At 43.0% G+C, this 22,927-nt stretch overlaps 3 protein-coding genes across 3 annotated transcripts in view; all 3 read left to right on the top strand.

Annotated features, from left to right (window-relative positions):
• The first annotated feature begins 2,040 nt into the window (after window positions 1-2,040).
• On the top strand, window positions 2,041-4,231 carry LOC126564601 (ionotropic receptor 75a). Its single transcript, XM_050221680.1, has 8 exons — window positions 2,041-2,288; window positions 2,359-2,492; window positions 2,554-2,724; window positions 2,787-3,231; window positions 3,359-3,565; window positions 3,655-3,740; window positions 3,836-3,975; window positions 4,115-4,231. The coding sequence occupies exons 1-8, from the start codon at window positions 2,073-2,075 to the stop codon at window positions 4,213-4,215; spliced, it is 1,500 nt and encodes a 499-aa protein (XP_050077637.1). The 5' UTR covers window positions 2,041-2,072; the 3' UTR covers window positions 4,216-4,231.
• A 2,336-nt stretch (window positions 4,232-6,567) lies between these two features.
• On the top strand, window positions 6,568-7,037 carry LOC126560408 (uncharacterized). The gene is made up of 3 exons (XM_050216368.1): window positions 6,568-6,671; window positions 6,749-6,888; window positions 6,949-7,037. Exons 1-3 carry the CDS (start codon window positions 6,568-6,570, stop codon window positions 7,035-7,037), a joined length of 333 nt encoding a protein of 110 aa, XP_050072325.1.
• A 1,837-nt stretch (window positions 7,038-8,874) lies between these two features.
• The window catches only part of LOC126560407 (methionine aminopeptidase 1D, mitochondrial), a 312,884-nt gene continuing 298,831 nt past the window's right edge, over window positions 8,875-22,927 (top strand). The window contains exons 1-4 of the mRNA XM_050216367.1: window positions 8,875-8,933; window positions 10,507-10,729; window positions 10,789-11,242; window positions 11,309-11,529. Of these exons, the coding sequence (XP_050072324.1) occupies window positions 8,875-8,933; window positions 10,507-10,729; window positions 10,789-11,242; window positions 11,309-11,505 (933 nt within the window). The 3' untranslated portion in view covers window positions 11,506-11,529. The remainder of the gene's footprint in view (window positions 8,934-10,506; window positions 10,730-10,788; window positions 11,243-11,308; window positions 11,530-22,927) is intronic.

Here is a 22,927-nt window from a genome sequence, read left to right as displayed (position 1 = left end):
CGCGTGCGTGCGAACCGGGAAAATCACTCTCCCATAACCGTATCGAGAATGGCGTCGGCTTCTCATTTACACTAAATCGTCTGACCGTGCCCTACAATTCACCAACGTGCCATCGTTAGGCTCCCGGTTCATCGGTGATGTCCACCGATACGTTGGTGCAGTTATATATATCCAAGGGGATTGTTCTTGGTGCGGTCTGTAATTTAAGTTAGAAGATTTTTTCGTGCCCAGCATATTTTTCCCACTGCGTGAGCACTTTCACAACAAAGTTCCTCCACTACTATGGAAGTGTAATGATTTGCCACAACATTATAAAGTATCCGTTTGATTGTTGGTATTTTTTGTTGTATAAAATAAGACACCAATTATAAACAGTAAATGGCTGCAGCCGGGATGCAAATTTTAGCTTATAAATGTTCGTACCTAGTTCTTACATCACATAACATTTGCATTTTTAATAGTGATCCACATACGGCAATGGATGTTTCACCTCGCCGGTTTCTTTTGCGGTTATCCTTACCTTTCCGCGGGTCTATTACTGCCATGTCAATCTTTTGCATATAATTATGTATAATGTCACAATGGAAAGCTGTAACGTAGCGGGCAAGCGTAGGGTTTTGCGTAAAACTTCATCCAGCACCGGCCAAAGAAACCAGCTAACAGCGTTCGGTTGGCCGGTGTTGACGTTCGGTTTCCTGTCCGCTGCCGGTTTGCTCAAGGTGACTAGGGGTGTAAAAGTGATCGAACGTTTCCCTCGACCAAGCCGCCAAAGCTGGCGTCAATGACATGCAGACTAGGAGGGGTTTTGAATGCAAACAAAGGATGTGTAATAAAAATTATAATTTTATTATATTTACCACAAGGTGCATCCGCTTGGCGTGCAAACTGCACATATGTGCTTGCGGTTTTGTGGGAGCACCGGTGGAAACGAGATGGAAATGGTCAAGGTTGATGGTAGCACATTTTAAGCGGCGTATGTCGTTGTGCGCGTGCGAAGATATACACCACCTGACCACTGCAGTTCGGTGTTGCAGTGCTCTAGATCCCGGACCACCCGATTAACTCTGTTTAAGCGAGACAGAGCACAACAAGAAAAGCAATCTGGAACTGGTGACGGATCTGGAGATCACAAACCCTTGCACGGGGCTGTATCGATTACCTGCACATCGGCCGGAAGGTCACGAGACACTGTTGTCTCTTTTTTGTACGCCGTACGCCGTTGACAATCGATTGTGAAAGGCGTGCTTCATCGGTCGTTATTATCCCATCAACAGCTGCCACCGGACGAATGACGAGATAAAGCGTCTGTTTGATGAAGAAGCATTGATGTATTAAAGTAGAGTTTAAGGAACTTTACTATGTCACTTTTGAAAAATTCCTTAAGGAGTTATGTTAGAGGAATTTCAAATAAATGTCCCCAACAATGCTTGGGTGCACTTGAATAAGTTATGATGTGGGTTTATGCTGTCAATCACATTCAGCACGACATGCGCTAGAAAAGCATAATGCAGCAAGACTCAACGCTCAATCGTGTGCCGAGTGGCATTGATCAACCATGTGCGCTCTAGCTCTGATGCTCATAACAATTTGGACGACCGCTGTAGTTGAAGCTCCAGCTCCAACAAACGAAGAACGTTTCGTAGTGGATTTCGTAACACTAAAAAACTGCAAGCATGCCATCATTTTCGACTGCTTCACAGTCGATGCTAGGCCGACATTCGATCATGTCTACCTGTTAAAGGCCACTAATACAAGAAGCGTATCGATACGCTTCATCGATATTACCGCGGACAATCGCTATCCCAACGCAACCACGATCTTCGCACCTCGCCACCAGTTCGCCAAGCTGTGTACCGTGCTCGACTACACATGCCCGGGAGCGTCGACGCTTTTGGGGGACGTAAGTGTGTGGCTGCCGTGGCAGAATCTTCTCACCTGCCGAAGCATTATCTTTGTAGGTCTCCCGGCATCGCTACATGAACAACAGCATCAGCTGGCTGTTGCTATCGCGAAACACCACCGGCATGGGGACGGTGCTGCAACGGGCGCTTTGGAACGTAAGCGGAATTCAAATGAACTCGGATCTGATTACGGCAGTCGAATCGGCCGACCGGGGGGTGTTTAATGTGTTCGATATCTATTCGAAAGGGCGCCATCTTTGCAAAGATATCTACCAAACGCTGGTAGGAAAGTGGAGTAATGAAAGTGGCATACGGTTGACGGCGAACTATAGCACGTACCAGATTCGGCAAAACTTTAACTTCCTGCAGCTGCGTGGAGTGACTGTGGTTGGTATCGGTAAGGGGGTGATTTTTCGATGCAAAACTGAGCTGCTCAATTGTTGGACTATTTTGGCAGATCGATCGAGAAAATGTTACATCCGAAGTGGTAGATCGGCTGCTGGGCGAACCCGGCCTAACCAAGGGAATAGTGGCATTCGTCAAGTATCACTATGCGCTGCTGGTTGTCTTGAGAGATTATCACAACTTTACGTGAGTTGTACGTTGATGTGTGATTCTATCCATTAATTCCGTTGTACTTTTGCCAAACTAGCATCAAATATCGTCCAACAAGAGGTTGGGCCGGTCGGTTACGTTCGGGCTACCGGCTGGGACTGCTGGGAGTGGTGCAGCGTCACGAAACAGACGTCGCTGCCACGGGTATCATCATGCGATTGAGTCGTCAGCCGGAACTGGACTCGATCCACTACAGCTGGGCGTTTGAGTAGGGCTTTCGGACGCAAAAACCAGACCACAATCGCTAACTCAATCGACGCTCTCTTGCAGAACTGGTTTCATCTACAAAATCACACCGGACATCGGGAGCAAATCGGAAGGAAACGGTTTCGTTGCTCCATTTTCGCCATCGGTTTGGGTTACCTTACTGCTGTCGCTCGCACTGTCGGTGGTGGTGCTGAAGTATCTGGCCCTGCTTTCCGTACGCTGTCCGTACCATCGCGAACGTACGCGCGCGACGATGGCCTACGTGCTGGACGTGTTGTCGTGTGTCGCCCAGCAAGGTGTTCCGCACGTTTCGCGCCTGGTTCCGGCACGAGTCGCCGTGATGGTGCTGCTGGTCGCTAATTTGGTGCTGTACAACTACTACACCTCCACGGTCGTCAGTGGGCTGCTGAGCTCGAAGATGATTGGCCCGGAAAGCATTCCGCAAGTGATCGATAGTTCGCTGAAACTGTCCCTCACCGACACGGGCTATCATCGAATTCTGCTCAGGGTGATTCATTCGTGTTCCGCCAGATCATAACAATAGATTAGCGGAAAAGTGGATACCGACAGGACTTGCTTGGCGGTGGTTAGTAAAAGGGCTAATCATGCCTTGTTTCTCCATCTCTCGCACGCAGGAACAAACACTACCGTACAGTACACGCATGTATGAGCGGAAAGCTTTACCACCCCGATCGCCAGACGATCTGCCACTGTTTACGGACGTTGAACATGCGGTACCGTATCTGAGACGCGGCGGACACGTGCTACACTGTGAGCTGACAGAAGTTTATCCCGCCATCGCCAATCAGTTCACTGCCAATGAGATATGCGAGCTAAGAACGGTACCGGACCATTTATAACCACATCTCTTCACCCTGATAGGACTGATAGATCAACGGCTTAACAAGTTGGTGTTCTGCTTTTATCGTAGGTTGAAGGATTGTACAAGTACGACATTCGTGTGATGGCATTCGTGCTGCCAAAACACAGCATGTACAGTGAGCTCTTCAAAATCACGTAAGTTCATATAAGCGACGCATTCGGGAACATTTTTTTTCCTGCTTCGCTGTGCTAATTGCGTCTCGTTGCTTTTCGCTCCACGTTCCACAAAGCTTGATGCGAGCACAGGAAACGGGCATCGTAAAGCGGATTTATAGGATCCACAAAATAGCAAAGCCAATCTGCCAAGGAAGTGCAACGGTCTACTCGGTGGAATTGACGGAGGTTTCTCTAGCGTTTATTATATTAGGAGGTTGTAAAAGATGCCAAAACGCCGCTTGTGCATGGCTGTCAAACGCAGCGCGAGGCCTCAGCCGTCGCGATGCTAATGGTTTTCGAATGGTGACCTGTTTTTTTTATTAGTTTCTATCTTTGCCATTTTTTTTTTGCAGTTGGAATCGCACTATCGGGGTTAATTTATCTGGTGGAAAAACGGGAAAGCGTACGGGGGCGTACAATCAGACTTGGGGACCCGTTACGCCGAGAATACTAGCATGTTGATACATCAGCGCTGTGTGTGTGGAGGGTTTGTTCCTGCACAATATTTTAGGTGATCAAAAATAGATCCTACACACTAGCAACTAGTTATAAGCTGAAGAGATTGTCAATTTAAATTGCTTGATGTCAACCGCAAATTATGACTGATGGATCGTGACAGTGATTGCGCATAAATGATGAACGGTAATGGCGCTAAAGTTGTTTGTTTTAAGCAACGGTTATTTGGCAATAATGTTCATTTCTAGCATTCAAATCAACCGATGCGGAATATTCAGCAATCTGTAGAATAATGAAACTGTTTTTGGTAGTTTTAATAAGTTGTTGGATTGCTTGTTGCAACTCTAGTTTAGAAGTGGAAATGCTAAAAGAAATTTTGTTGTACAAGCATACAAATCGTGCGCTAATCGTGTTTTGTAACGAAGGTATGATGTCTCATTGACGGTGTGGTAGCAAAATGGCAAAAATAACTATCGATTTGGGTAATTATTTCAGCGTTTATGTTGCTTGCAAAAGAGTTGATGGAAGAAGGTGTCTTTGTCCAATCTGAACGGCACATCGACAATCAAACAATTGCTACGATGTCATCAACTGTATCAAAAGCATCAGGATCGTTTACGATTATAGCTGATGTTGACTGTCCCGCGGTTCAAAAATATTTTGAAACGGTTTGGGAAAGAAAAGAAATCGAAAAAAATGTAAAGTACAATAACCACTCTAATTTCTTTTACAGAACTCATCTGAAGATAGCTTCGCTGGATCTCTTACCTGGATATTATATGCAAAAGAACTTAAACTACAGAATCTTATTTTGAAAAGGAAAGGAACGTTTTGTTTACGACTTGATTCAGACGTATTATGGATCCAAAGAGCTACAAACGATTCACTGTATCATCTTGTAGATCTGTATGCAATTCGCAACAAACTTTGTGATTCGTCGTTCCAAACGGCTAACCTCGGACATTGGAGACGCGAGTCAGGACTTCATATAATTGATGGCTTTAGTAAAGTTAAACTTAGAACAAATTTTCATCGACTTGAACTTCGCGGATTTCTGCTGGTAAGATAGCTTTATCCTAGGTTTATTGTGTGTATTTGATTATTCTTGTTTTAGTCTCCTTCTTTTGACGGTAGTTTAATAACAACAGAGTGGCATGAATATGGCACGCAAAGTATGCTTGGTCATGAGAAGTTCCATTTTGCACTGCTGAAATATTTACAGGACGTACATAACTTTTCGTGAGTATATCAAATCAGCTTAACTTGATTGCAAATGTATGAACAAACTATTCTCCTAATTTTTTAGAGAAAAATATGAGCAAACGAATTATAAGCTTTCAGAGGCTCTTGAACACTACGATGTTGTAGGTTCAGGAATTTTTCAAAGTTTGGGAGATAAACCACTAAACGTTCAAATTTTGCTTCAATCCTGGATTTACAAGTGAGTGGTTGCATTAAATCGAAGCTCTAGCTCTCTACTGGTTTATTGATTTTTTCCAGGTTGGGATTTATATTTCGACTCACACCAGAATTAAATGGAGCGACGCAAGAATTTACTTACTTTTCCCCATTTACCAGCACAACATGGTATAGTGCAGCTGGCATATTTGCTCTAGTGCTTGCAGTTTGGCAGTGTTTGACCATATTCCACAAGGAACTGTCGTCTTGCGCTCCGAACCACTATTTGATGGATATGATCGGTTTGATCGCTCAGCAAGGCTCCACACAAACCTCAACAACAGCATCCCTGCGAATAGTGATTTTTGCGGTGTTGATAATGAATTTTCTACTGTACAACTATTACACGGCATCCATCGTTGGTGAGCTGCTTAGTAGCACTAATCGGGGTCCGACGACGCTGGATCAGCTAGCGAACGCTCCACTTGTTATTCTCTTCAATAATGATTCATATAATCGAGCACTTACCAAAGTAAGCTATTTTCTCTATCCAATTGTATTGCAGTGAGCAATTAAATTAATTTAACTAACATCCTTATTCTACATCCCACGATCAGCTAAATATTAGCACCATAATGGATGGCGCAAGCTACACCGATATCGCTACAGCTGTTCGGCTTCTGAAACAGGGCGGATTTGCTTTACACTGCGAGATGACTGAAGCTTTCCGACCGATTGCTGACCACTTTGAAGCAAAAGAAGTTTGCGAACTGCGTACGGTAAATACAAATCTTACATTCGATCGTATCGTGTTACGGCGATCGGTCACACGGGCAGCTGTGCTGTCAAGTTTTCCGTTTGAAGGTGTGATTGTGATTTGTCTTTCATGTCTCCTTTCTTTTATCCGTTCAATAACATACGCCCAACGAAAAAATATGGATGTTGTACATCGATGGTCCCCTCTACGGTAAAGATGGATGGGCTGTACAGTGTGCTTCAATTGATGAGTTTCGTGTTACCGAAGAAAAGCATGTACACGGAACAGTTTAAATTGACGTGAGAACTTATATGCCTGCTGGGATCTGGTTTTGGATTCCTCTAACTTACTTTATCTTTTTGATTAACCGTTCAAGGCTGACGAGAGCTAAAGAATTGGGCATAATAAGACGTCTTTTAGGACAGTGCAGCAATGACATCCCAACATGCCAAGGCGGATCTTTGGTTCATCCGGTTGTGTTAAAAGGAGTTACAATACCGTTCGGTGTGCTAGGAGGTAAGTTAAGGCAACATTAGCTTCTTTTTTTTTATTTATAAATTTATTTCATATTCTCAGGAGGACTTGTTGCATCCTTCGCTCTACTTGTACTGGAAAAGTTTTCAAACTCTATGCACAAAATGCGTCTTGCTAGTAGTAAGACTTAAAAAAAAGGTCGATCGATTTGTTCGAAATATTACACTGCAATATTCACACAAGTGCAGGATACCCTCATGCAACGTTTTTTATTTTGTCCGACTCGCACCAAACTACTTCAACTGGACTGGCAGTAGAGGCACCACGCAACCAAAAACCAGTTGTCTGTGGGTTATGTCTGTTCCGCATTTGAAAACTAGTTCAACGTCTACATCGTAAAATTGTGCTCGATTACAAACGCGCTATCGCGTACGTTATCATTGTACTCTTAATCTGCCCCTGGTACAGTTTGTGCACAGAGAGTAGTAACTATCGTCACCTGACCAGCCCATCATTGGATTGCTTCAGCGGACTTGGTGCATTTAAATGGACGGTGGCATCCGTCCGCCTGCTAATTTCCCCGCTTGTTTTTTCTTGCACAAAACACGAAGGACAATAAAATCCGTCAAGTAACGGTGCTGGTGACCAGCTGGTCTTCATCAATCCCACCCCACGTTACACTTACAAACGAGCGGCTAGGCATAGCCTTTGTGCACAGCAGAGCAATCAAATGAAAAGTTGTAGTCAGCATGCAAGCTTGTAAGAAGCGCAACGATGTTTAAAAAATCGTTTATATGACATGTTAAATGCTCACACGCGCATCACATTCCCAAGCCGTCCGGACGGTAATGGACTTTCTCGGCTTGGCGATAGAAATGTTAAGTAAATTATTTGACTGCCCGGCCGTTCAATAAAGTGTGTGCAATGAGCAAACCAGCAGGAGGTCCTGCTAGACCTTCCGCCACATTCTAAGTCCGGTCAATCAAAACACTTTCGAGCTCACCGCCCCAGCACGATAATAGTCTTGTTGACCTGCGCCGTATCTAACCCCGTATCCTGCCCAGCCGGCCACAATTGATCCCACCTCCACGGGCTCGTCACGATCGCTAAAGCGGCAGACCATCCGCACCCTTGTGTCGCTCGCTCCACCCACATCCTCCAACGAGGTTTGATGCAGCACATTGGCTCATTAAAAATGCAATAACGCGCTGATGAGCAAAGTGCAGAAATGTTGACCAACCATGGCTTATAATTAGTGCACGGCTGCTGCATACTGCATCCACGGGCTAGCCGGATGCTGCCGCAAACTTAGGTTAAGGCTAGGCCCAACCCCTTTGCACCGACCCAAGAGCGATCGTCGTGACCGACCAAAGACGGTGCACCCGCGTGTTAGCCACCCGTAGCCCTATTTTTACCACCATATGTGCCATCTTCAGTGTGCCTCACTGCTTCTACACGGTCCCATGGCGACCACCGTACGCTGATCGGTCGTAAAACCGTAGCTTAAAACTCCGCAACTCGGATGCACGGATTGTGATGCGCCAGCGTTACCGCTAAACCCGCTATCGATCAAAAGCTATAATGTGTGGAGGACAGTAATAATATAATTGTAATAATCAACCGTAATAAAAAGAACCGTGTGTAAGTAAAACATAATAATAAAGCGAAGAGTTTAAGATCGCCGCTCTGTAATGGTGGGGGCAAGTGGGCATCGCAGTTGCACATCGTGCTCTTGGTGAAGCAATGTTTATGGCGCGTAACTCTTGACTATTTTATTCACACCCTCGCAAGGTCGATCCGTTAGATCGAGAGTATTGCAGGGAGTTTAGATTTGGTAGCACATTGGCTGTAGTTGGAAAAGCAAACTAATGAAATGTTCCTTTTTCTTTAAATCGATGAAGCTTATTTTTCCAGGCAGAAAAAATCAAGGACAAATAATACCCTCGCTAACTAAAGTGTACTAAACATCACACACTTAGTTACTTAGCTTGTGTACTCATCACTTTGAAGATAATTTTCGCTTCAGTCATGTCGATCATAATAAGCCATGGTCATCTCATCGCTATGCAATATACAGAAGATACACAGTGAGTGGTTAGAATCGTCAATTTATCGATAATACTAATTGTATAAAAGAAGAGGAGATATAAAAAATCTGGATTTATGGTAAATGCCACCAGTCATCAATAGTCGACGGGTTCGACTAAAATGTTAGTATGGAAACCGAAAACTGGATGGAATAATACTATGGAAAACTTTAGTAACTTCTTCCCAACATATGGCGCTGTGCACGAGTGATTGTTTGTAGTGGTAGTTTAGGCCACAAAGAGACTATGCGAAGAATAGTTTCCCGGGGAACAAAGTGTGTCCTAGGCTGAAAAATACATTCCCAAATACGGTAAGGAATAGTTGCAATCTAGGACAGGGAAACTCATGACCATATTTGGGCATGAACTTTAGATAAACCGTGGGCACGAGCTTGGCGAGAAGAACCGAGCAAACCGTTAACGTGTTAAGATCGATAATAGAAGAGCGAAATACACGTGTCTTCCTACGACACGGTGAACAAAACTGGGTGAGCGCTGAAAAGAGTATGTTTAGACTTTTATTTATCCGGAAAGTTCTGCTGACGTTAAGAGAAATTAACGCGGTAAAATCACTATTATATGCGGGTCAAGTGGTAACGACAAATCTTTCAAGCCTCAGGATTAGACAACAAAACCAATCTGAACAGTTCCCATTCCTCGTCTTCTTCTTATCCTATCGACCTTCCAGGTCACGCTGGCAATATTCATCTTTTGTGAGGAGAAAGTAGTCTCTAAGACTCAAAGCCTCTATAAAAAAACGAAAAAAAATCTTTTTTTCTTCTTTTTCTTCTTGTTGCTCAGGAACGCTGGCGATCTAATAGCTTACAAGAGTTGCTAATACCATATAGTTGGGTAGTCAATTCTCACTACGTGGGAATGCTCCGGATGGGATTTGAACCCCGGTACTGTCGTGTCAAGATCGTTGTTGCATCACGCAATCGGGTTAGAAGGCAGACTTTGACCTTCCCATAAGTGGACCACCTTCCCCTCCCTTCTTCAACCCGTCACATGTAAACAACCACATCGATAGGGGCCTCGCTGCTAGCAGTACCAAATGCATCTCACAACTAGAGGCCTCACATTTTACCATTTCGAATCCCGTTATGGACAAAATGGCCTCTGATAGAAATTTGAATTTATTCGGCCCCTTTCTCAAAACTCACATCCATGTAAAAAAATTAAAATAATAGCAAGGCTGATTTATGTCCAATATTTTTCCCATAGTGAGACGTTGTCGTACTGACATTTCAGGGAAGCTCAAGCAAAATTTGCATAATCAGCTGTTTTTGACGCGCAGCTTAGAACTGTAAATACAGAATGGGTTTTATCATTACATTACCATTACATTGGTGCGATTAGTTGTTGTTGTTGTTTGTTTTTCTATGGAATGAATTAAGAGACTCCTGGTAAAAGTGTATCCATAATGTTGAAAACAACTACCCTTTTAAAACACGGACTACAAACTTGGAGAGCTTCCTGGTGCCGAACATTCTTTGGAAGGCGAAAAAAGTAATTACCGCCCCGCAGGGTTTTGCTACTGTGCGTAACAAGACAACGCTTTCTATTGGCACAGATATGATCTTGGAACGTGCCATCTTATCACCGAGCTGGGAAACGTTTCACCGGAAAGACATGTTCCAGAGCACATCGCCAAACCATCGTACTACTTCGTCCGGAATTCTCCCAGCACGGGCGAGGGACAGTCGGAGATAAAAACACCCGAGCAAATCGATGGCATGAGAGACAGCTGTAAGCTTGCCGCAACGATACTGAACAGTGCTTGTTCGTTTGCAAAGGTATTGTTTGGGGCAGAGCATTCGAAGGTGTAATGTAATAATGCGTTATCCTTTTGCAGGTTGGTGTTACCACGGATGAAATTGATCGCTTCGTACACGAGGAAACGATCAAAGCAAATGCTTATCCTTCACCGTTGCGCTATTTAGGGTTTCCCAAATCGGTATGCACATCCGTGAACAATGTAGCGTGCCACGGGATACCGGATGATCGAAAGCTACTCGATGGAGATATCATCAACATAGATATCACGGTATTTTTCAATGGCTATCACGGAGACTGTTCCAAGACCGTGCTTATCGGTAATGTGGACGATCGAGGACGGTTTCTGGTGGAATGCACTGAACGGTGTTTAGCTGAAGCTATACTATGCTGCGGTCCTGGTCAACCGATTTGCGTGATAGGAAAATCGATCGACAAGTTCGCTAAGCGCAAAAAGCTGAGTGTGATGCCAGCGTTTGCTGGCCATGGCATTGGTAGCTATTTCCATGGACCACCAAATATTCTTCATTTCGGTAAGACATTCAAGTTAAGTATGGTACGATTCGTTCACTAATGCAAAGTGTTTTTTTTTCTGTTAGATAATGACTATCCTGGTGTAATGATTCCGGGTATGACCTTCACGATTGAGCCCGTCCTTTCATTAGGAACGTGTGAGGCCGAAGTGCTAGAGGATATGTGGACGGCTGTGTCAACGGATAATGCTCGCAGTGCCCAGTTTGAGCACACTGTTCTTATAACTGATGAAGGATGTGAAGTGCTAACGGTTGCCAGTTGATGGAAAAAGCTAGAATAAAGTAGAGTACCGTCATTACACTAATTACATTATATTAATCTTTTTTAAGGTTGTATCACATACAATTTTAAGAAAGCTTGGCATAAAATGTCTCGTTCTTGTAATTTTATTTCCACGTAGCAGGAAAGTCACTCTTACGTACGGGAAAATTGTCCGCATGGGTCACGGTATTGGTTTCAGGGAGTTAACAACATACAAGTGTATCGATTTTCATTAAATGTCGTCCAGAATGTTATAAATCAACGAACTGTAATGTTCACTTTTAAGTGTCACATAAGATATGTTATTATGAGAAAGGAAAAACATAAACTATTGCAAGTAATGTAAATTGTAATGTTATAATACAACAAGCTGCAACCGATTTGATTTGAAATATGTTCGCCTATTTCGCCCATGTTTTCGCCCCTTCTATTTGGAGCACGCTCGCGTTTAACATAGTGGGAACGAGCTTCATTTTTTGAATATAAATTCAAATTTGTACAAAATGTGTAGTGAAATTTGTTCAAAAATATTCTTCAGTAAGGTTTTATTTATTTATTAGTCAATTATGTACAGTTTAAGCAGCTATTAGTTTTAAATTCGGAGTGGTGCGATTCAGAATAGAAATATTCAGTACTGGAGCATGGAATCATCGGCACGATCGATGGCACCCCGCGTACAATCACGTGTTCTGCAGATCCGGAAAAGACTTCCATCATTGTACTTTCCTTCCAGGTGGTGACAATGCAAATTTTGAAAAAATCCTGAGTGAGTAAATGTAGAGCAATGTAGGGATGAACAGAACAATAATATGCTAGAGTTTGTAAAATTTAAATAAACAAATTTATTTGATTATATTCGCTGCTTCGAAGAAACTCGATTTCGGTTTCGGGCTTCTACCCGAATTGTGATAAACTTGGTGTCAGATCAGGTGTCCAGTAATCCAGTAGGCTACAACTTGCACTATTTCATTTGAAAACAATTTCGCTGAAACCTTTTTTATTTAATTTTTTAAATAATATGATCGAAACGGAATTCGAAGAAGAAAAATGCAAAATTATTGATGTTAGTACTGTTTTGTTTGTAGTTTTTAATTGTTCTTTTGTCATGCTGGATAAACTTTAGAAGCAATATTGTCAGCTATTCTTAAAACGTAACTTCATCAAAACATACATTTAAGGAAGGTATAATAACCAGTTTCTCATTCTTATAATTGATCACTAACATACAATACATTAATGCCCAACTAATCACCTTACTACCGATACGCTCAATACACCATTTTCTTAGCTCATTGGATTTACACTCTAAGATTTGAGGAAAGTAGCATGAATGACAACAGACACATAATCCGAAAACCTCATCAGATGTAGAGCGTATCGCTGCGGTGTAAGAAGGGCTTTACCTTATTTTTTCTTCCTTATCCACTGCCATCTTTTCGCGCAGAAAAGTCGATGGTGCGAGGAAAATAAATTATCGCCCCGCCATTAACGGTGGGTGGAAGCCCGTTTGGCATGATGATTTAGATTATTAATGCCGATTGATCTTAATTCTTCGCCGTTTAGCTGCCCTATGCTCCCCCGTCTTGGCAAGTTCTCGTACGGCACCACGCCGTTCTAGTGTGGGTTAGCCGATGTGCGTACTCTGGCCCTTATGGCCGGCGCGATTCGTTCATCGTTTTCCCACCCGTTTTTCCACCGCTCATTACAGGTGTGAGCGATTAACCGTTTCGCATCAGTTTGGTGCAGTTGGTTCGTTGCGGGCCAAAAAGTCGGATTAACGTTTCGGAACAAACCATACGGCGAGAAAACGCGGGAATGTCTGCTGCACGGCGAAACGGCTCGTGAGAAGACAAGGGAGTACGAGCGAGAGAGTGTGCAAGATTACGCGAAATCTGGTTTCTGCGGTACGTTAGCATAAATTGACGAGAATTCGGCCGTGTGTGTGTGACGGCTGACCTGATTAGCTTGTAGGGATGATGTGAATTCAATGGCAGAGCTTATGGAGTTTCAAAAAATGATAAAAAATATTTTAATAAAGATAAAGAAGGCAGTTAACGCGCCTGGCCATGTATTCTGGGCAAAAATGTTGGTCCTACTGAACATCAACATTTGAATTCGTCCACATACTTTTGGAACGAATGGCTCATCAAAACGTACTTCCTTCTTTTAAATACTATACTATCACGAACCAACCCTCTATCGTGAATCAATTGCGGACGAAATTGTTTGAAGCCATGATTGGCATTTTTTCCCATTCATCGACACATCCATTCGCTGGGGAGACCCTAAGTGAATGTGGCCAAATGCAAGCAGGTGGTCCTTTTTTTTTGAGTGCAGCTAACGGCACGGACCCGTTCGAATAGAGTTATTATTCCCTTCTTGCAGCAACAACAGCAGCGTCAGGCCTATTGCCGCTTTCCTGTCAATCGGGCGTCGATGCGCTGATGTACAAAGTCATTTTCAAAACACACAATTTACACTTACCCGTGCAAAGGGGTGCACTAGTCGTCCACCCCAGTTTCACGTCTGTATAACTGACGCTAGTTAATGAAACCGAACTGTACATAGCGTTACAGTTCTAGCCATAGTGGGTTCTTCAAAATTTATCTAAATTCGATCGAGAGAATATTGTTCGCTTCATCCTGAAGCGGAATCGGGTTTGATCGGTTCCAGTTGGCTAGCGATGGGTTTGAATGGGAATGGGCTGGCGAGGCACAATTCGTTGTACATATTTCCGATGTGGTTTCATCATCCATTGGCACAGGAATGGTGGAAAATTAAAAATTTTCTGGATCACTTCCGCACACGGCACATCTCGAAATTATCTCAACAAACGGGCTACGAAACGTTCTTGCAGGGGGAGGGGGGGGGGGGGGGAGGGTAAATGAACGAAAGAATGTTGGCAATGTGAGTTGGCAGGTGCTCGCAAAGCTGTACGGGCACGGAAAGTGTGGGCTGTGCGGATTGTAATTGCAACTTTATTGGTTTCGTGCAAATGCAACGGAAGAAGCATTTGGCGGTATGAAAAATAACTTATGTCCAACATTTTGAGACTGAACAAGTGAACGAAATATGAAAAATGTCAGATAGAACCTTATTTTGCTATAAGTAGCCCACTTTAAACTCATTATATAAAAGTAATAAACATTTGATGTAAGATAATTACATTGGGAAGGAAGAAAAGTTATAAAAGAAAGAGAATCTTTACTGCCTCTTTGACCTCATCGAATAAGAGATCTTGACACCTTGTCATCCAAGTTATCTCGTTGATCTCGTTGTCAAAAAGGCCTCTACCAAAAGACCACGTAGTAAAAAGAGCAAAATCTGGCACGACACCTAGCAGTCAAAACAGCTGTGGTTTCCAATAGAAGAACCGTGTCGTATTGCGGCAGTCCGGTGGAGTAGGCAACTGCGGCGCCAGTCTTCAAACGGCAGGAACGGGGTTCAAATCCCATCCGGACCGTCCCCCTGTAGTTAGGACTGACTAACCAACTATGTGGTATCGGCAGCCTAGAAAGCCATTTCGATGGCCGGCATTTAGAGGTCGTTAAGCCAAGAAGAAGATGTCATATTCGCCAGGACTTCGTCTTCCAAGCCTCATCTTCCAGAAGCCTTGATCATGAAGCTACTCAAGCCGCCTATTAAGAGATGTAGGACTGAAGATACTTTACCCACTCAATGACGAAGGGATCTTGTCGTCTTAAGGGGTTTAGAAGGGGTTGTATACGAGGTTTTCCAAGTTTTAAACCTCAGAGTCATTTCTGCCATAAGGTTCCTTATGTCCGAATCTGTCACTGTACTCAGGTGTAGCTTTTATTTTCGTTTATTTATACAGGCTTTGAGTCTCTGAGACAACGTTCGCCTCTTTCTTCGATCGATGCTTCCTTAAAATAAGTTATATGGCCATAAGTGAATTGTACATTTAGAGAGCCTTTGAATATGATAAGCGCCTTGTTGGAAGGCCATTCCAGTAGCGATACTTTACTGTTGCTGAGGGTCTCAAATGTTTTAGAACCCTATCCGCATCAGTTCATCATGTTACAGACCTTAAATGAATATCAAAAAATAAATCAAAATGAAAATTCAAACTTGCTTCTGCTCAATGCCACGACTGTTGCGCTAATGTGCAACGGTACCCCACAAAACCTCGATCCCAATCGTTTGGTGTAGCTAATTTTTTGATAGTGCGTGCAACTAATTCCCGAACGTAGATTACAAAAAATAACACGATTTCAAGCATCATCAACGCCTAGCATCATCGATTGGTTGCAGATCTTCTGATACGAGTGGTGTGTTTGAGAATCGATCCGAGATGATGTGCGATGATGTGAGATGATCTACCGGAATTTTTCCCGCAACCGGTTGATACTATGGCTTCGGTTCCGTTCGGTTCAATCGGTATGTGTAAAAAATAAATACACATAACATCACGCCAAAATCACCACGCTACCCCTGTTTCGTAATTGGCAATTGCGGTCCGTACTTGATCCGTTCCGATCTGGCTTAGACCTGGGACTACAATCGTGGCCACCTGCAAGTCAAGATGCTTGAGGTGTTATCCGTGTTATTTTCACCAGCAATTTTGCCTTTCGTTCAAGTGTGTGCTAGCCGATTTTGCTAAACCCATTCAGAAAGCTTTCGCGTGCTTACTACACATCTTTGCGGCGGAATCGAGAAGTGCGGGGCCGAGAAAGCTTCGCTTCCGTATGAGGTTGTTTTTATTTTCGTTGAGTATGTTGTTTCTGCGCCATGTTGTTCTCACCTACTTTCGTACTAAGAATCGTGCAGGAAAATTTAATTAAATTTGTACGTATGGGGAAAGAAAACTCAAATCACGTTAAAAAAAAAGCTCCCCAAAAGTAAACGGTAAATGCGCGCGCGCAAGTGCTGCAATGTGGAGGAACTTACACGGTCGATTTCAGATTCGCCAGTTGACCATGAAAAGAGGAAGAACGGAAGGTAGCTAATTTTGATTACTGCTATTTACTATCGGCTGCCTTTCATATCGGCCGAATGAAATTGTTCGATGATAGTCTTTGGTGTACAATATTGCACCAATTATTTTTGCATCAAAATGTTGCACATAGCCGGGGGGTTTGAGCTGCGAGAACAATTTGTTTGAATGATCGCTTGACTTGAGATTTACGTTTGAAACGATACAATCCATGTGACAGTTATGCAGAAACAGTGACCAAAAGTTCCAGGATATGTTTAAATCAAGGACGTTGGAGGACCTAAAATTATTGACATGTTCACAACCGAGAACACCCTGGAACCTGGAAGGAGAAATCGTCATTTTTCTTCTATTAAGTCATTTCATACGGTGTTGACAATACGGCGTTGAGCAGTCATGCTGAATAATGAATTAATAAAAGCATATCGAAGAACCTTTTCCAGAAATTTTCTAGTCTGGATGGATTAGCAACTCATCGTCAAGTTCCAATGAGAGCTGGACAAATGCAAACGTTGATTTTTCCCCATATTTTAATTGTTAGTTTGGTGTTAAAATCAACAAAAAGAACAGACAGATTTGAGACCATCCAAAGAAAATCTACAAAAACCATGGGCAAATCAGCTCTCTTTCCCCTTTTTTACCGGACTACAGCTCCTGGAGATCGTTAAGAGGCAGCCAACAACTAAGACTTCTTCTTGGCATAAAGATATTTTAGGTAACAGCAGCCATCGAATGGCGGCTTGCTGCGCTAGGCTTGCTGATACCATGTAGTTCCCTACGGAGGAACAGTTCAGATAGGATTTGAACACCGGCCGGCTTATGAAGACCGGGACCACTGTCACCTCACCACCGAGCCACCGCTACTAAGAGCAATAAGTACTAGCGACCCATTTAGCATACAATACTCGAGGATTCGAAGCTGGCTTCTTTGTGACGACTAATCAACTTAAAAATAGTTTAAGACAGCTCATATGGTTATTCTTCCATGTTAATTGTCACTGTTTATTTATTTATTTCTACATCCAATCATTTACTTCTTGTGTGCAGGTCTAGGACTCCCAACACTAGAACTACCGGACCAGTCGTCTTGACTGGTTTCATACCTTTCAAGTGGATTTATTTTTTTATAATTAAACAATTCTACCAATGTTTATGCACGACTTTCACAAATTAAATAGGATGTTGATTTCTATGCACTTGATAATAAAAAATCTAACGTTGTGTGCAATTCTATCTTCACAAAAAGGTTATTATATGTAACCGACACACGTGTTTCTTGCAATATAACTATGAGATAATATGTAACATACAAGAAGTAAAGCAGTAAGGGTAATAATTTTATGAGTAACAATGCTGATGGTTATAGACCGAGCATGTCCGGGATAAGGCAAAAAACACGAAGGAAATGCCTCATTAATCTAGCTTATAAAACAGTCAATACATGTGGTGTTGACAATACGGCGTAATCCATCGTATTTAAAATAATTAAATAAATAAAAGTCTGATGCTCTGATCATTTTGCTGTAAACGAATTTAATTTTCTAGGATGCAACACAACAGGATCAATTATTGACCAATTCTATTTGATGGTTTTTTCTATGCTGGTGTAAGAAACAACCAATCAAATGTGCATGAAGAAAAGTGTACAAACTTAAAGGAATATGAAAATGTTAATCAGGCAATAAAAATGATGAGTTGCACGCGCCAAAATCGCAGTAGTTCTAGTGTTAATTGTATAGTTTTGAGTTTGTTATGTTATGTAGACAATTTCTGCCGGATCACCAATATGCTAATAACTAATGTTGGCTACGGCAGATGGACCGCTGCTTGAACGTAGCATTAGATTGCATTCAACTGCATTATTAATCAATGTTTTATTCTGGATTGAATTCATTTTTGAGGCATGTTTCTTCAAAACTAAGCTTCGATTAAAATTAAAAAGAAGAAGTTACATCATTTCACTACTCTGTTAATACGAAAATATCTATAAAATTAGGCTACATGCGTTAGTGACAATACAGCGTCAAGCTTATTACAAAATGAAAAAAAAAAAATTAAATGAAATTGGACAACAACAAATAAATACTTCTGTTTGTGGTCTATGGAATATTGTTTGTAAAAACTGGCGTGAAGGCTTACCAATAAACATGACGTAATTTCTGTATACATCATGCAAAATTGGTACCTTGTAAATCGATGAAGTATCGATTCCTTTCCTCATATTATGTTGCCATAACCGTATGGAAAATATTGCACTTTACTGTGCTGAGCATGATTTAATCACATACTACTCATGCAAAGCTTTTAACCTAATATATTGCTTATGAACTATTTTCGAAGCAAATATTTATGCTCTCGGATCCCATTGCGCATTCCTCTACATTTCGTAAAACAATAAACTTTCGATCGATGGAAACGCACGCATCATATGGCACCCGTTTTGCGAATATTAGGCAAAACGGAAGAAAACTGTGTGGATTCCCTGGCAGCCCGTTTCCTAGCATAGCGTACGCCGTCGAAATGTTGGTTGATCTCTCCCCACCACTGCACCGGTTGCACAGCATAAGCGGTTCGCTTGGAGAGGGCGAGCGCGCGCGCACATGCCTCGCGTAGACGTACCGTGCCGGTGGATGAATGTTCAAAGTCAAGTTCATTCCATGTTAAGCGCGCGACCAGTGCAGACCTACCTGCAGAGCGTGGTTCGAGAAAGCTGCCAGCGAAGATCGTAGATTGTACGTGTTGTGTAAGTGTTATTGTAGCGATTGAGATCGGTGTTTTGGGCGCTATTGCCAGTGAAACAATAACAAAGTGCAACAGACAAAATAATAAAATTCGTCATTCCAGTTTTTGTGTGTGCGTGTGTGTGAGTGTGTGAGGAAGGAAAATTGTCACAGAAAAAAAACCGCCGTTTGACAACGGTTGGAAAATTGTCCCCATTCCAGCGTGTGCGCTCGTCGATTGCGTTCCCGTGCCAGTTTGCGTTCGGGTTGAGCGAGCCTCCAGTTGATGACTGTGTTGCAGTTGCTGAGCTACCGGTCGTGCAGTGATTACGGTGCGTTAAATATGGAACAGCCGGTTCCACAATTTGCTACCGACAGACACGGCGAATAGCAAGGAAGATAGTGTGTAAAAAGGTTTTTTAGAATTGCAAGTTCTTGTAATTTTGTATCGAAAGAGATTGATGTGTCGATTTTATTTTCATTTTATTTTTATATTTAAGAATGGCAAAAGTTTCGTTAACGGTGATTGTCCACCAATCAAACCATGATCAAGATCATGATCAAGTGGTATAATAAGGCTACTGGAACTCTGGAACAACTCACCAGAGGACAAATGATTGCAAAGTTGGTTTAAAATCGTAAAACATTTATTAGAGTCACCTTTAATGAGGTACTTGAATAATCTTCTTCACTTAAACTTCTTTCCGGAGACGATAAACTTGCACTGTAATGCTGATTAAGCAACATGTTGTCCCCTGAAAACCATCAAACACAGAAGATTAGTTAGTTGGTAGCTTTCAATGCACTTTAGAATGCACTTTTCTTTGTCTGTTCTGCTTTAAAAAGCTTTCAGCTTCAATGGATGAGAAGTAGGTCAAATATTGCAGAAATCACTGTCATCAAATGAAGGTTTGATTTTCAAAAAGCGAAAAAAAAAAAAACGATGCCACCAGCGTGGGTAGGATTTCTCTGTTTTGTGAATCCGTCCGAGACAAGCCGGGCTATTAGGCTTATGATAATTTTTATGCCAAAAAACTTCCCAGCATTTAATCTTATTGTATTGCGCTTTCTTGCACAATGATTATATGCAAACTCATTTTTCGAAATACGTTTTATAATTTTCAAACATGCTTTTCTACATCATCTGACTGACTGTTGGAAACGGTTAGTCCCCGTGATATGATGCATTGATTGCATTTTATGCGCCTGGTTCGCATCCCGCGATGGAACTCGTCAAACCTGTCGATCTACTCCAGCCAGTTTGCCATCACGTTTTTGTCTAAACTGGTGGCATGGTCGTTAGCTACGGCGTGTTCCGTATTCCCGCTTTGGAAGCATGCTCGCGCCCGCGCTCGACAGCCAATAATTAATTAGCGCACCTTTCTCCATGCTAACCTAAATCGCCCGATCGCCACCACGATCGGGCGCCCGTATTGGGCCCGTCATATTTTGGATTATGATCGCGCGATCATGCGACGTCGAGATCGGCATCGATTCAACTGGCGCTCTCCGGTAGGAGTTGGTAAGTCTCCCGGGCGGTTACAAACGAGAGCACCGAACCCCGATGCCCAATAAAAAGGAAAACATGTCGAAAATGTGTGCCAATTGATTGCGATGGTTAATGTGTGAAGCAAAACAGTGGCCGGAACAACATTAATGTGGCGGAGCTGTGAAGTAGCCGGGCAGGGAGTGTTCCTTGAAAGCGATCGCCGTACTGTGCGCGGAACGATCGCTGGTACAGTTTCATTTTGCGAAAAGCTCTTTTTGCGTCTCGGTGCAACACGGTTGATTAGGTTCGTGTGGTTGATCCAACGCCAAGACTAAGTACGACCAACAAATCCTTGCCTGGGTGTGACAAATCCGTACTGTGCCGGTTTCAGATCAACGCGTCCCCGGGGACGTCCAGAAGGGTTTACCGGCCTTCGTGGCTTGCATTTGAGATCAAGGTCGATGGAGTGAAATTTTCGAGTACAATGAAAAATGAGTGAAATTTGTTAGCATGAAAAGGTGGTTAATCGACTCGCATCACTGCACGGGGCGAAGAAGTATCGCGGGAAGCCGAAATTGGTCTTTCGAGTGTTCCTCCAGGTATAAACACAAGCAGGTGCCAAACTTTCGAGCACCAAAAAGGTTCCGCCTAATTTTTTTCACGGGCCTTTAAGCCGCAATGTATTTGGACCGTTTTAGAGCATTTGGCCAATCGCTTTTGGAGGGCTGGGAAGGCAGAAAATATGCCAAAACTCAGCTCGGCGCTTGAATTGAGAGTGAAAGGAGCTGCTTGCAGGAGGCCCATTACTCGGAGGTTGATTTTCGTGGTCGCAGAAGATAGTGTTGCTAATGATGCCCCGCGTGCAATGCGGCGCTGCTTTCGGAGGGATTTTCGACAATTAGAGTGGAGGAAATCGAGACCTATTCCCCCAGCCGCCGAAACGGTGTCGCGGTGTCACGCTACGCGATTTTGTGAAAACGATAGTACTTGATCATTCGACAAGTACCGGATTTCATGCCGATTCTGAGCAATGATTGTTTTGTTGTTTTGTACCAGAGCACACCAGGAAAATGGGGTTTGAGATGTTTTGATCACTATCGCGGTGGAATGTTTGGAGCCGTGGCGGGAAAATGGAAATTTTGGAGCGTGGTACTAGCATGAGATTGAAACAAGCTTTCTTTTTTCTGGGGGCAGTAAATTCGTGCAGTTGGGTTGGCAAGCTGAGACTGATTTAGCAGAGCTAAAGGACAGAAGTAAGCAACAATATTCGGCGAAAAACACACTATTGAAGAAGTAAAAAAAAAAATCCAATTTTACTCCGCGCTTCAGCCAGGCTCTTGTTGCATATCATCATACTTCACCGATGAGAGTATGAGCTTATCGCTCAAGTTCCCGATTACTAAACTGGTTCTACAAAAAGGAGATTGTTTACTTTCTCTTGACTGCTGAAAAAAACCCCCTCACTTTCCCTTTAATCGTTTCTGAGAAGAAGTTTAATCTCAAACTTCCTATCACTTCTTCTGCCCATGATGATGCTGCTGTATGCTAAGCGTGTGCAACACCTGTAAGCATTTCCATTTTCCAACTTTCACGGAGAACCGCGCGCCAGGAAGGCTTTGAAATCGAAAATAATTCCCTTCCGAGCCTGTCCCGAAGGTAATGAGATCTGTAGGAGGGTTCGCGATCGATACTTCCTCTCGCTGGCGGCTGCTTGCTGCTGGTGCATTTAACCTTATTTTTGCTTGTTTGTAGGACAGCACGCCACACCATCACGGAGGTGTCACTGGCGGTAGCAGTTGACGAGAGCCGGTTTCCGTATGCAACCGAGTGCCTGTTTTGCACCGGACCTGCATCAAACCGAGCCCCTGATGTTCGATGGGTAGATCGGTAGAGTGAGGCTATAATCGGTGTTCACCTATATAATGTATCAAGTAGCGTGGCATAAGGGTTGGCAGTCCGCAGCGAAAGGAAGCGACTCCTGCCGCCGGAACGGGAAAATCGCGGCGTAAATGAGGACAGAAATCGAAACTAGTTACGCGGATCAGGGTGACTTTCAGTCAGGTTTTTATTACTGTTTCCTGCTAGTTGGTGGCCAATGTGGGCACTCACGATTGCGTTACTTCGGAGAAGTGAAGAAAAAGAATTGGATTGAACGAGATGGTTTTACTAAATATTTGTTCATAAGCCACACACGGAAATTCCGTGGAATCTTGCTTTGATGTGCCATTAGTAAGGTTTTCTTTTGTTTTAACTCTTTCAA

The sequence above is a fragment of the Anopheles maculipalpis genome, chromosome 3RL (genome assembly GCF_943734695.1).
Source record: "Anopheles maculipalpis chromosome 3RL, idAnoMacuDA_375_x, whole genome shotgun sequence".
Classification (NCBI taxonomy): domain Eukaryota; kingdom Metazoa; phylum Arthropoda; class Insecta; order Diptera; family Culicidae; genus Anopheles; species Anopheles maculipalpis.
Note: the sequence above shows the minus strand (reverse complement) of the source record. Positions and strands in the feature narration are given on the sequence as shown.